The sequence below is a fragment of the Hyaena hyaena genome, unplaced genomic scaffold (genome assembly GCF_003009895.1).
Source record: "Hyaena hyaena isolate Hyena2069 unplaced genomic scaffold, ASM300989v1 scaffold_372, whole genome shotgun sequence".
Lineage (NCBI taxonomy): Eukaryota > Metazoa > Chordata > Mammalia > Carnivora > Hyaenidae > Hyaena > Hyaena hyaena.
The window spans coordinates 1,125,668-1,140,464 of NW_024081004.1; the positions used below are offsets into that span (position 1 = coordinate 1,125,668).

Consider the following 14,797-nt stretch of genomic DNA (forward strand, 5'->3'; position numbering starts at 1 on the left):
TGCAGCTAAAAAACAAAAACAAAAACATACAAACACTCTTAGAATCTGGCTTCAACTACATAAAAATCTGTATATACATGTCCCAGAAGGAAAAATCAAGTTGATGCAGGAGGCAGAACTGGAGATTTAGGGACTTTTATATATTTGAAGCATACTTTAAGATACAGAATATAATATGAAAATACTCATGTACTGACTACATTCATCCTTGTCTGATACTAACATTGTTGATATATTGAAATTACATTTTTTTAAAAACAAGATGTTACAGTATATATAGCTGAAATTTCCTATGTACCAATCATATTCCAATCACTCTCTCCAGAGACAGCCACTATCCACAATTTGGTATGGATATATCGGAACTCCTATTACATATATGTTGTGTCCTATTCTGTACTCTACGAAACTTCTTTCATATTTTCCAACTCTTTTCTTTATATCTACTTTTATATACTTATTTTTATCTCATAGAGGGTTCAAATTCATTTTCCACTTCACTAACCATCTGCTAAGTTTGTTTTCAAATCAGTTAATAAAAGTATAATTTACATAAACTAAAATTCATCCTTGTATAGTTTAAGTTCAATGAGTTTTGACAAATCTATACAGCCCTGTAAGAACAACTGCAATCACCCCAAAAAAGGTCTCTTATACCTTTCTGTTAGCAACCACAGATCTGTTTCCTCTCCTTATAGTGTTAACTTCTAATAAAATGTCACATACATGGAATAAAAACAACATGTAATCTTTGTTTCTGACTTCTTTCATTCTGCACAATGGTTCTGCAACTCATCATGCTGTTGCACATTATCAGTAGTTTGTCAGTCTTCGTTATTGATTATTCTATTCTACAGATACATTGAAATTTGTTTATCCATTCACAAATTGACAGGCATTGGGTTTGTTTCAGTTTTTGACTATTATGAAAAAGCTGCTATGAACATTTGAATACAGGCCTTGGGTGGATCTATCGTTTTTATTATGCTTAGGTAAATACCTAGGGGTAGAATCCACTGAATTTTTATTTCCTCTTTGTTTCTGACCCCTGGAAATTTTCACCGCTTTCTTTATATATTAGCCTTATAATGTGTTTATTTGTTTTTTAAGTAGGCTTCACGCCCAATGCAAAGCCCAACACAGGGCTTGAACTCATATGACCATGAGAGTAAAATCTGAGCTAAGATCAATAGTCAGACCCTTAATCAACCAAGCCACTTAGGTGCTCTAAAATGTATATTTTTATATTTTATCTAGAAACACTTTTATCTACATATTTTGGGAAAGCTTTCAGATTATTTAAAACAAGATATTGCCAGGGGTGCCTGGGTGGCTTAGTCGGTTAAGCGTCCGACTTTCCGACTTTCGCTTGGGTCATGATCTCGCGGTTCGTGGGTTCGAGCCCCGTGTCGGGCTCTGTGCTGACTGCCAGCTCAGAGCCTGGAGCCTGTTTCAGTCTGTGACTCCCTCTCTCTCTGACCCTCCCCTGCTCATGCTGTCTCTCTCTCCTAGAAATAAATAAAAACATTTAAAAAATAAATAAAAAAAATAAAATAAAAAAATAAAACAAGATATTGCCAGAACTATAAGTTCTGGGACTTTTTTAGACTTTTTAAAAAAAAATTTTAATGTTTACTTATTTTTGAGAGAGGGAGAGAGACAGAGCATGAGCCAGGGAGGGGCAGAGACAGAGGGAGACACAGGATGCAAAGCAGGCTCCAGGCTCTGAGCTATCAGCACAGAGCCCACCGTAGGGCTTGAATGTGCTGACAGCAAGATCATGACCTGAGCCAAAGTCAGATGCTTAACCGACTGAGCCACCCAGATGTTCCATTTAGTCTTTTTTTCAAAACCAACTTTCATGTAGTCACATAGTCTTTTCATTCATTTTTTAAAATATTGGCAGATCATTATCAAAGAAAAGTTTTCAGTAAGATTCCCAAGTATTGTGCATTCTTTCTAGAAAAAAGAAGTTACAATTAGTAAGTTCTAAGAATCTAGAGTTAGAAGGCTCTCTGCTTAATGGAAACAAGCACTAAAAAAACCAAAGGGTCCCACACAAGTCAGTACACATACAACTTTAAGTACCTGACTTCAATACTTTTCATCTAAATTTCTCCAAAGAGACAAATTTCACAGGGCTCCTGGGTAAATCTATATAATATATATGATATTATATTATTTTTAATTTTGTAATACCACTCTGAAATTTTCAAATTAAAAACAAAACCAACCCTGTGATTTATGCACTAGGCAAGAGTTGAACTACTTTTAAGTACACTCTTGTTTATGAAATTCTACAACTCTGACTGCAAAAGGAAATAATCCAAATGTAGCAAAATACAACTAGTAAAAATATACGTATAAAAAATCAGAATATCATTCAGTTACTGATCATTGTTTTTTTGAGCTGGCCTAAGTTTGAGATGCTCCAATCATTAAAGATAAATAACATACTTTTATATTTGATAAGCTTGCTTCAAAGTGTTAATATATTTGTGGATATTAATAAGCCTTTTAAAATATCATAAGATTTATACCAATTAAGCTGATACATGTATCAGACTATATGTAGGTAACACACCTGTAAATTGTTTGTATTTTAAGCCCATTTCATTTTTTGCTTCCAAAGAGGTTGGCCGACCTAAAAAACACTGCAGTTTTTCCTGGAAAATCTGTGCTGGAGTCATATTTATTGGTAAATTCAGACTCTTTTTCTTGGACCTGAAATCACATCAAATTAAGAGAAATAAATCCAAATTTTGAAAAAAGGAAATATTAACACATTAAGAACTAATATTAAGAATATGAAATGTTAAGAAACAGTGAAATTTACTTTCTTTATTAATTCTCTATTTGAAAAAGTAATAATTTGGGTGCCTGGGTGGCTCAGTCGGTTGGGTGGCCAACTTCGGCTCAGGTCATGATCTCACGGTTCGTGAGATACACGAGATTCTGTATCTCCCTCTCTCTCTGACCCTCTCCTGCTCATGCTGTCTCTCTTAGAAATAAATTAAAAAAAAAAAGTTAAAAAATTAAAAAAAAGAAAAAGTAATAATTGGGAAAAAAAGAAATAATTGGGGAAATATTACAGTAAGGAGATTTTTAAGGGTCTCCATGATTGTGATACTAATATACCTTCTCATAATTATTTCCCATTGTTACCCTACATACTACTCTATCCAAACTGAACAAAATTTGCCTTTTGCCATATGATTTTGCTCATGTTTGGAATGTTATCTCTCCCCACAGCTACTCAATTTGTTGAGATCCTGTCTTCCCTTCAATGTCCATCTCAAATGTTATTTCCATTTCCTGTCCTATGCCCATCTGATATTATTGCTCTCTCCACTGCACCACTGGCACTTTTCTTACCATACTATCTAAATTATAATAATGTTTTGTGCTCGCTTTGGCAGCCCATATACTAAATTATAATAATCCTTTGTCCTAATTTCTCTACCAAACTATAAATGCCTTAAACATGGAGTCTATGTACCACTTAAGTTTATATCCATTAAAATACCTGGCACGGAGCTTGGTACAGAGTGGTTACTTAAGAAATAAACATATATTGAATTGCTGAACTGAAAAATATCAAAGATACAGCAATACTATCATAGAAAAGTTAAAATACAGAGATTAGATTGACAGTTTAAAATTCAAATCCTACTTAAAATAGATAAACTCTTGCATTGATTATAAGCCTTTTAGGGCATTACTAACAAATGTGCTAAAATAAAAAAGTTTTTTTTTTTTAAATAAAAGTTTTAACACAAAAAAAGCTGTTGAGCTGTCCAACACAGTAGCCACTAGCTGCATTTAGCTATTTAAATTTAAATTAGGTTGAAAATTCAGTTCCTTGGTGTCACTATCCACAAATCAAGTGCTCAATAGTTACACATGGCTAAAAGCTATCATACTGCACTGCACATATAGAACATTTCCATCACTGAAGAAAGTTTCATTGGACAATTCTGGACTAAGGATTCCACAAAGTGCATAAATGCCAGCAATGAGAGAAATAAAAAAATAGATGATACTATTATACTGTTTCTCAACCTACGTTTGCCTAAATATACATACCTTGTGAAATTACTATCATGTTTACAGAAGAGTTGGAAGGCCACACCAACTGACACAGATGTCTTCCAGTCTCCAAGTTTATGTGCCAACCACACAGCCTCTGGAACTAGGCCACCAATAAGTAATAACTCAAGAGCATATTCAACTGTCCAAACATTGGAGAGATTCTGATCTCTTACAACACTGGCCACCTTAGAGTGTTGCAGAGGAATAAGTCGAAGGGACTGCTCTATGTGTAAATAAAAGAAAATGGATATTACTATTACATTTATCAGAACTCACTCCTCCTCATATATTTACATATCTTTTTTATTTCAGATTTTATTTTTAAGTAATCTCTACACTGAACATGGGGCTTGAATTTATAACCTAGAGATCAAGAGTCGCATGCTCCACCGACTGAGCCAGCCAGGAGCCCCTACCTCTTTAATTAGTATTTTCTATACAAAACCACGACGGGGATGATACATACAAAATGGTTTAAAACAATACTTAACATACTCTAGTTTTTTGTTTTTTTGTTTTTTTGTTTTTTAACACTGAAGAATATGCCTCATTAGTGGTCATGAAATAAATGCCAGCATTCTTAAAAAATGGAACAGAGTAGATACAGAAACAAAAGAGACAGCATCAGAGTACATGCCATAAAACAAGTATAAATACAGTTTAGTGAAAACTTTGTGTCAGATAATATAAACATACAAACATATATTTAAGTACTGGGCCACAGTGTACTATTACTATGGGCTGCTCTGAAATATTTCTCCTACTGGAAATTTGTAAGGCAGAGACTGTATTTTATATGACTTTGCATTCCTCATAGTGTCATATATTAAAAAACTAATTAGAGGTTAAATTCAAGAATTAAGTATTCAGTATATTATTGTTTCTAAGAGAGTGGGAAAGGGTGATTTCCAATAGTCCTGACTAAATAACAAAATTTCAGTCTGGTTTATGTTTAAATACAAAGGGTCCTATCCTTCTCCTTAGCCTTCTATACTTTCCCCTAATTAAAATAACAATGAGGGGTGCCTGGGTGGCTCAGTCAGTTAAGCATCCAACTCGATTTTGGCTCAGGTCATGATCTCACAGTTGGTGAGTTCAAGCCCCACATTGGGCTCTGCGCTAACAGTGCAGAGCCTGCTTGGGATTCTCTTTCTCTCCTTCTCTCTCTGTCCCTCCCCCACCAGCTGGCACACTCACTCTCTCTCCTCTCTCAAAATAAATAAACATTTAAAAAAAAAAAATAACATGAATAAACCACTTGGAAATACAATAGCTGAACTATTTTTTTTAAAGTTTATTTATTTATTTTGAGAAAGTATGAGCTATTAGTGCAGATCTCATAAATCTCACAAACCATAAGATCACTGTCTGAGCCAAAATTAAGAGTCAGACGCTTAACCAACTCAGCCACCTAGGTGCCACTGAACTGCTATTTTTTAAAAAATACATATTGCTGGGGGCGCCTGGGTGGCTCAGTCGGTTGGGCAGTGGACTTCAGCTCAGGTCATGATCCCACGGTTCTTGGGTTCGAGCCCCGTATCGGGCTCTGTGCTGACAGCTCAGGGCCTGGAGACTGTTTCAGATTCTGAGTCTCCCTCTCTCTCTGACCCTCCCTTTCTCATGCTGTCTCTCTCTCTCTCTCAGAAATTAAAAAAAAAAAAGTTAGGAAAAAAAAATACATATTGCTGGGGTGCCTGGGTGGCTCAGCTGGTTGAGAGTCAAACTTTGGCTCAAGTCATGATCTCAGTTCATTGAGTTCGAGCCCTGCATTGGGGTCACTGCTGTCAACTCTGTCCCCCTCTCTCACTATCCCTCCCCCACTCACGCGCTCTCTCAAAAATAAACATTTAAAAAAATAATAAAATTGGGGTGCCTGTGTGGCTCAGTCAGTTAAGCATCTGACTTCGGCTCAGGGCATGATCTCACAGTTCGTGGGTTCGAGCACAGCAACAAGCTCTATGTTGACAGCTAGCTCAGAGCCTGGAACCTGCTTCAGATTCTATGTCTCCCTCTCTCTCTGACCCTTCATTGCTCATCCTGCCTGCCTCTCTCTCTCTCTCTCTCTCTCAGAAATAAATTTTTTAGAAAACATTTAAAAAATTTTTAAAAAAATAAAAATACATATTGCTAAGATTTTCACTCATTCCCTCAAAATAAAACTGGCAAATGGTATATATGGGTTTCTGATTCTTGAAATGATTAGTTTCTCATGTGACCAACATAGTCTCTGCCCATACCAAACACTAACACTTAAGCTCTTTGACAAACACATTTGGATAGAAACAAAAAATTTCGTCATTCACTTGAATGTTTGATTCTGCATAGGCAAAGAGCCAGGAGATTGACTAAATTTGTCCTGCCTCTTTATTTACTATGAGCAAGGTAATGTACAAAGAACTTGAATGATTTAATTTTCTGAAAATCTTAACTGTTTTCATACAACAAACATCACACTAAATAAGCAACTCAAATCCTCAATACATTCTGCCACCAGTTCTGATTTAAAAGATTAATATTGGGGCGCCTGAGTGGCTTAGTCGGTTAAGTGTTCGACTTTTGCTTAGGTCATAATCTCGCGGTTCGTGGGTTCGGGCCCCGCGTCGGGCTCTGTGCTGACTGCCAGCTCAGAGCCTGGAGCCTATTTCAGAGTCTGTGTCTCCCTCTCTCTCTGACCCTCCCCTGTTCACGCTGTCTCTCTCTATCCTAGAAATAAATAAAAATATTAAAAAAAAAAAAAAGATTAATATTAAATCTATTCTAAGTCAAGCCTACAGATATCCTTTTTCAAGACAGTAGGAAATTAAGAAACTAAAGGCTATATACCAAGTTTCAGGTATTTAGATTTTCAGTAATCATAGTCTCAGGCTTAGGAAGAGATCACAAAACTTTCTTTCCTAGCCCCTCCTCTCACTGGAAAGATATCTACATAAAGAATTAAAAGGTGTGTCTTTGAGCTTTTATAAATGTTTATGAGTATGTCCAAAAACAATTCAATAATTCTATCACCTTTCTTCGTATGGTGTGAAAAAAATCAATGTTCTCTAGGTATACAAAGTGATCTGAAAAGATGAAGATCATGCCAAACAGCTCAAGTCCTATAAATAATGTAGGATATGAAAGACAAGAAATTGAGACAAATTTTCTAAGTCACGATTTGACCTTTTTTTTTTTAAAGGTTTTTCTAAAAACCACATGGAGTGCTACTTCTCCTCTTCAGTAAAATAATGGGGATTAAGGATACAATTTTTTGTCAGAAACATTACTACCAAAGATAGAGAACATGAGTGATAAATACCTAGGATTGTAACAAAAAAGAGAGCTTAAATATAAAACCACTGTAATAATAACATAAATACAGTTGACCCTTGAACAACATGGATTTGAACTGTGCAGGTCTACTTACATGCAGATTTCTTTTGATAAATATAGTACAGTAATATAAATGTATTTTCTTGTATAATTCAAAAAAATATTTTTGTAATATTTATTTTTGAGAGAGAAAGAGAGAGATAGAGCACAAGCGGAGGAGGGGCAGCAAGAAAAGGAGACAATCTGAAGCAGGCTCCAGGCTCTGAGCCGTCAGCACAGAGCCCAACACGGGGCTCGAACTCACAAACCACGAAAACATGACCCGTGCCGAAAGCAGATGCTTAACTGACTGAGCTACCCAGGTGCCCTTGTATAATTTTCTTAACATTTTTTGTCTAGTTTACATGATTATAAGAATACGGTATATTATACATATACAAAATATATATTAACTGTTTATCTTATGGGTAAGGCATCTGGCCAACAGTAGTTTATTGACAGTTTCTGGGGAGTCAGAAGTTATATGTGAATTGTTGACTGTGCAGAGTCGGTATCCCTAACCCCTGCATTGTTCATGGGTCAACTGTAATTTAAAAGTCCATATTCAATAAAAACAATTACCATTCTCAGGTTTTATTCATTTGTAGTCACTGAGAATCTCCTATGTGTCATACACAAAGCTAGAACAGTATTATTACCATAGAATAATGATCACTGTACATGATTTTAAGTATTATGTGAATAAACAAAATGAGAAAATTATTTGCTTACTATATTACCTGTTTTAGTATGAAGAGGAGGAAGAACATTCACATTGTGAGGTGGCAAAATGCAAAGCAGCTGATTGGTGAAATAGGCGGCCATGAAGCGAGCCATAGACTGGATAACCCTCACTGCAGCCTCAGGATGAGCACTTCTCATCATTCCAAACTCAAAATGAGACTTCTCAGGAACTAAGGAAGACAGCAAATGACCAAAGGAGATTCTGATCAAACTATTAGAAAGTAATATTTAAGTCTCCAACATTATATAAGAAGAAAATTATAATTTTTTTCTGAGATAAGCATCCATTACCTGTACAAGCTTATTTTTTTAGGTTTATTTTATTTTTAGAGAGAATCAGAGAACAAGAGGGGGAGACGACGAGAGAGAGAGAGACAGAATGCCAAGCAAGCTGTCAGCACAGAGCCCCAAGACACAGAGCTCATACTCAAAAGCCACGAGATCATGAGGTGAAATCAAGAGTCAGGGACTTAAATGACTGAGCCACCCAGGCATCCCTGAGCTAATTTATAATAGGTATCTATGCTTCTTGAGGACAATAGAATAAAAATAATTAGCACATGCATTTAGGAACTGCTGATGGCTTTAAGTTACCAGTTTTATTTTAAAACATGGAAGGGTAAATACAAAACAATCCAGCCATGATGGATTCACAAACTTAGATTTCATTATTTTCCCTTCTTCCTTCTCCAGTTTTTCTTCTTTGATGAAAGGAGGCAGAGCTTACTACATATATAATCTGAAAAGCATTAGAACATTGATTCTTAATGCTGTCTTCTATACCATTAGATCTGGGAATTACAATATACTCCCATTAGTAAGAGTGGCTCATTATCGTAGGATTCTTTTGGAAGTTGGAGACCAAAGGAATGTGTAGGGTAGAGGGAGAAAGCGGGTGGGGGAGTGGGAGTCACATCAGAATATCCGCAGTGATTCTGACATATAAATTAGCAGGAGCAAACATGTCATGCCTATTTGAGAATGAAAACTCAGTAATAAAAACTGGCACTGAGAAATCTGAAAAGAGTGAAACTACTAAATATAAATACTAAAATAACATTAATTTTTATGACATTTATGGCCACAACAGTAGCAAAATATTTTTCTTTCCCAGAAGTCATTTAATACATATTCATAAGGATATTAAGTTCTATATGCATATGGACCATTTCTATCTTGTCATTGCATATCTCAGCACCTAACGCTCCTCTTCTCATTGAGTAGGCACTCAGGATTATTGTTAATAAACTTTTTTTTTTTCATAAAGGGGATCTTGAGAAAATCTTATTATCCTCCAAGTAGTATTGTTCATTTGGTCACTAAACACTTGGAAAAATCCTACTACTTCTTCACATTAAAATTAAAAACACATTAGCAAAAATTATTCTCTCCTGGATAAAACTTACAGTAGGAATTATATAAAGGCAAAATTTCTGGTAATTTTAATCATACAAAATTCATTATGCAAAGCTCAGAAATAAGCTTCTAAAATGGGGAGCAACCTAATTCTAAAAGATGATCACAGGGTAAAACTGTATCAATTTAAAAGTAAAAAAATTTTGAAAGGGTAATTCTGTGTGTGGCACAGTGATGATGTTAATAATGGCAACCTTATGCAATAAAAATTAAATTATAACTATATAAATGATTTAATGACGTAAGTGTGCAGGAAAAAGTTAACATAGCGGGCCTGACCACTTGCAAGTTTTGCTCATGATGCTGACTCTTGGATAGCATCTGGGAACTTGGATTTGGGGAAATTCCCACCACCTTAACTGATCAGAGTGGCTCACTAGACCTAAGTGTTTGTACAAACAATGTGGTTTATGCTGAACACCTGTTCTTCTTCTGAGAGTGTAGTATTTTGGTATGGGCTAGGTAAAGGGGTGACTACATGACTATCCAGCCTCTAATTAAAAACCCTGAGGGGCGCCTCGGTGGCTCAGTCGGTTGGGCAGTGACTTCAGCTCAAGTCATGATCTCACGGTTCGTAGGTTCGAGTCCCACGTTGGGCTCTGTGCTGACAGCTGGGTCAGAGCCTGGAGGCTGTTTCAGATACTGTGTCTCCCTCTCTCTCTGACCCTCCCCTGCTCATGCTGTCTCTCTCTTTCAGAAATTTAAAAAAACAAAAACAAAAACAAAAAAACCCTGAGCACTGAGATGCCTGGATGGCACAGTCAGTTAAGCATCCAACTCTTGATCTTGACTCAGGTCATGATGTCGCGATTTGGGAGTTCAAGCCCTGCAATGGGGTGTGGAGTGCTAATGGTGTGGAGCCTGCTTGGGATTCTGTCTCTTCATCTCTCTGGCCATCCCCTACTTGTGATTTCTCTCTCTTTCTCAAACTAAATAAATAAACTTAAAACAAAACAAAAAACCTAAGCACTGGGTCTCTGAGCTTCCCTGGTCAATAAACCTCATGTGTTGACACAACTTGTTGCTATAGGAACTAAGTGTGTCCTGTGTGACTCTACGAGGAAAGGAGTCTTGAAAGCTTATGCCTGGACTTCACCCCACACACCTATTCCCTTTGCTAGTTTTGCTTTGGATCCTTTCATTGTAGTAGATAAAAGCCTTAAGTACAACTGTATGCTGAGTCCTATGTGTCCTCCCTGTGAACACTGAATGTGAGGGGTAGTCTTTGAGACTCCCAACCCAGTAAGGATACACTTAATATATTCTAAACAATAGTCATTAAAAACTAAAATATACATCACTAAAGGTTCAATTTATTTAAAAAGCTAATCATGTAATGATAACACCACTGAAAAAAAAAATTAAGAATGTCCAATCAGTTAAAAAGTCACATATAAAGGTCTTTCAGTAATACACAGCTAGCAGAGCTTTCTGGAGGGCAATTTTAGAAATTTATCCTAAATTATTAGTAATAGTCACAAAAATTTATGTACACTGCAGCACTATTTAAAACAGTAAATAGGTGGCAGCAACTAAAATGTGCAATAATGGGGAAAAGGTTTAATAGGTTTTCAAAAAAGAATATTATTTACATTGGAAGATATTCATCAAAATATTAAATTTTAGAAGATTACAAAACAATACATAGCTCTAAAATATACACATATAAATGTATACAGACAAAAATGATAAAATTATAAGTAATTTTATTTTCTTCTTTATATTTTTCCATATTTTCAAAATTATCTAAAATGAACACTTATTACTTCCCTATGAACACAAAGATTTTAAAAGATAAAAATAACAAAGAGAAAGAAATCAATAAACAGTGGCTCAAACACTAAAACCCAAGTTGGCATGGACTTCATTTAAAAGTTCTGATACAATGGGCCTTTCAGACACATTCACATGCATGGTATACATCTAATGGTCTACTACTTATAACCTAGAGATATATTATATGCTCATGTACACCTTTCGGTCTCATTATTGCTTAGTTTAAATATACCTCTTTTAAAAAAAGCAACTCAGATAATCTACAGCCTCTTAAGTGAACTTTAAAAAAGACTCAGAATACCTCAGAAAGTGATTTTCATCACTTTACTAAACCACCTTAAGCCACAGTTAAAGAAAATATAAATATATTAAGGAAAAATACTCGGATACCTAATATTATGCCTAACAAATATGGCTGTGAAAAAATAATTCTATTAGTTGAGTAGGCAATTACTGCTAAGCCCTGAGGAGACAAAGATTTAAAAAAAACAAAAGCAAAAATAAGGCATGACCCTCTCTATTAAGAAGTTGATAGGCCGGGGCGCCTGGGTGGCTTAGTCGGTTAAGCGTCCGACTTTCACTTAGGTCATGATCTCGTGGTTCGTGGGTTCGAGCCCCGCGTCGGGCTCTGTGCTGACTGCCAGCTCAGAGCCTGGAGCCTGTTTCAGTCTGTGACTCCCTCTCTCTCTGACCCTTCCCTGCTCACGCTGTCTCTCTCTCTCTACTAGAAATAAATAAAAATATTAAAAAAAAAAAAAAAAGTTGATAGGCCAAAATTCACCATAACATAATTTAGTCAGAGCAACCAATTTCATATCTAAATGTATGAATACAAATTAATGAGATTAAACATACTGACTGCTGAAATGCATACCTGAGCAATCCTCAGTTTCTTTTACAGGTAGATGGGACCACTTCAATATTTCTCTTACTAGCTGATCACACAATCCTTGAGCGTCATTTAAATTATAGCTATAGAGGTAGCAGTATAAAAGAGAAAGATAATAGCGTATCTGAAGAAAACACGTCCTTCTTCCTCCTTAAAGAAGAATTAAGTTTACGTTAAAAACATGTTAGCACAATTTGACAGTAAATAATATTAAAAAAGAAAAAATAAAATAAAAACACGTTAGCAAAAAAATCCCCAAAAAAACATGTTAGCAAGGTAATTTTCTTTCTTAAAGTTATTTATTTAAGGGACACCTGGGTGGCTCAGTCAGTTAAGCATCGCACTCCTGGTGTCAGTTCAGGTCAGGATCTTGCATTTCCTGAGTTGGAGCCCTGTGTCAGGCTCCGCGCTGACAGAGTGAAGCTTGCTTGGGATTCTCTCTCTCTTGCCCTCTCTCTGTCCCTCCCTCGCTCACATGCTCTGTCTCTCTCTCAAAATAAACTTATTATTTATTCAACACTTATTATTTATTCAAGTAATCTCTACACCCAATGTGGGGTTTGAACTCATAACCCTGAGATCAAGAGTCACATGCCCTAGTGACTAAGCCAGCCAGGCTTCCCAGAAAGGTAATGTTCTTGATCTGGGTGCAAAGTAGACAGAAATGTTGTTTATGAAAGCTGTTACACACTCAGGTTATGTGACTTTTTCTCTGTATTTGTTTTATACTTTAATATGAGTTTTTATCTTAAAACAGGTCAGCAATATTTTGTTCTTTTTCATTTTAAGTTCTGAATGATTTTATTATCTTTCATCAGGCTCAAGGACGACTAAGATTTTATCCGAAGAGAGCTGCAAATCCTCATCATCTCAGCACTAAAATCCACTAACAACATCTCAAGTACACATGATGAAACAGAAGAAAACATGCTAAAAAAGAAAACCCCAAGAAACCATATACCTATCAAACAGTTAGTCAAAGAGACTTCCAAATGAGATAGGGGCCCCTGACCACTGCCTTCAAATATCTGGGGGGTGTTTAGGACTGACACTATTAGTTGCCTGCCCTTTATCTTTTCTTCCTTAGTAAAACAATTCCAATTTAATTTGGGGTTAATGATGCACCCAGATCACAATTTCTCACTTAGTTGTGGCCATGTGAAAAAATGACTAAGCTCTGAACCAAGAGATAATATTATGTAGAACTTCCAGAGAAGCTACCCAAAGGGAGGTAACTAGTTAGGAGGTATGTGTTCCCTTTCTTGCCTTTTCTGCCTTCCTCCTTCCTGCTGTCTAGAACATGCATGTGATGGCTGGACCCATCTTAGCTCATGTAATGGCCTTAAGATTGGAAGCAATGCACTAAGGATAACTGAGTAGAAAAACTAAAGGAGCATGGGTCCTTACTTAGACCAAAGAAATATCAAACCAGTCGCAGACTGTCAACTTCTGGTCTCCTTTCAAGAAAGAGAAATAAACTTCTTTCTTGTTGAAGCCATTATTACTTTCAGTTTCCATTTTTAAAAGCTATTCCTAGTGAATATAGTTAGAAATGAAATTAAATGTAAAGGTCCATAATGAAACTCATTATGAAAACTTTTCTTCATCAGAGCTCTTCATCTCCTTGAATGCCACTCTTCTTCATCCAGTTGGACAATCCCCAAACCTGACAACTACATTAGACTTCTTTCTCCAGATCTACTCAGTCACAAGTGCAGCTGATCAAGTCTATTAAGTATCTGTCAAGTGTTACTTCTGTTCTCTAGTACTCCTGATATTGCTTTGATTCAGGACCTGCTCAACTGACTTGATTTTCCTGCTTCAATGCAAAATCCACAAATCTAAACCATACTTCTACAAATGACCTTCCACATTGTACGAAAGCAATCTTTCCAAATGGCCTATATTCATTTGAAAAGTTTTCTTTCTGACATAAAGTATCTAACTGATCCCAATGTCTTCAGGATAAAATTTTAATCCCTTTAAATTGCATAGTAAGCTCCTTTATCACCTCTTCTCTACCTACCTACCTCTCACCATCCTACCCCCTACATTACATACATATGTCATTTGATCTAGTCCTAAGAAACAGCTTAGTTTACCAAACTGCCATGATTTCTCATGCCTTTTTGCTTCTATAATGCTATCTCCTTTGTTAAACAATTACCACTACTTTAACTGGCCAATTTATACTCAATTTTAAATGTCAACTCCTCCAGGTTTTCCCCAGACTAATGCTCACGTTTCAGCTTCTGATTGTGGGAAATGTTTTTCTGTGCTCCTCTAGCATGTACCACACAACATAAAAGAGAAGTAAGTGCTAGTTGTTTATGTAATCTCTCTTCCATATTGTGGGCAACTTGTTGTTTATTCCTAGTGCCTAATATGGTACTAGAGACATAGCAGGCCCCCAACAAATACTGGTTAAATAGGTGAATGAGTGAAATACACAAAGCCACAGCAGTCAGAAAATAAATTTAATAACTGGCCAAACCTGACCATGTCGTTAGTCATGGCTAGCTCCCAGGTCGC

The 14,797-nt window shown here is 36.1% G+C and overlaps 1 protein-coding gene across 1 annotated transcript in view; it reads right to left on the minus strand.

Moving 5' to 3' along the window:
* Positions 1-14,797, minus strand: part of CPLANE1 (ciliogenesis and planar polarity effector 1) — a 137,601-nt gene that overhangs the window by 99,326 nt on the left and 23,478 nt on the right. Inside the window, exons 15-18 of the mRNA XM_039250526.1 lie at positions 12,251-12,415; positions 8,181-8,354; positions 4,087-4,315; positions 2,585-2,724 (exon numbers count right to left, since the gene is read on the minus strand). Of these exons, the coding sequence (XP_039106457.1) occupies positions 2,585-2,724; positions 4,087-4,315; positions 8,181-8,354; positions 12,251-12,415 (708 nt within the window). The remainder of the gene's footprint in view (positions 1-2,584; positions 2,725-4,086; positions 4,316-8,180; positions 8,355-12,250; positions 12,416-14,797) is intronic.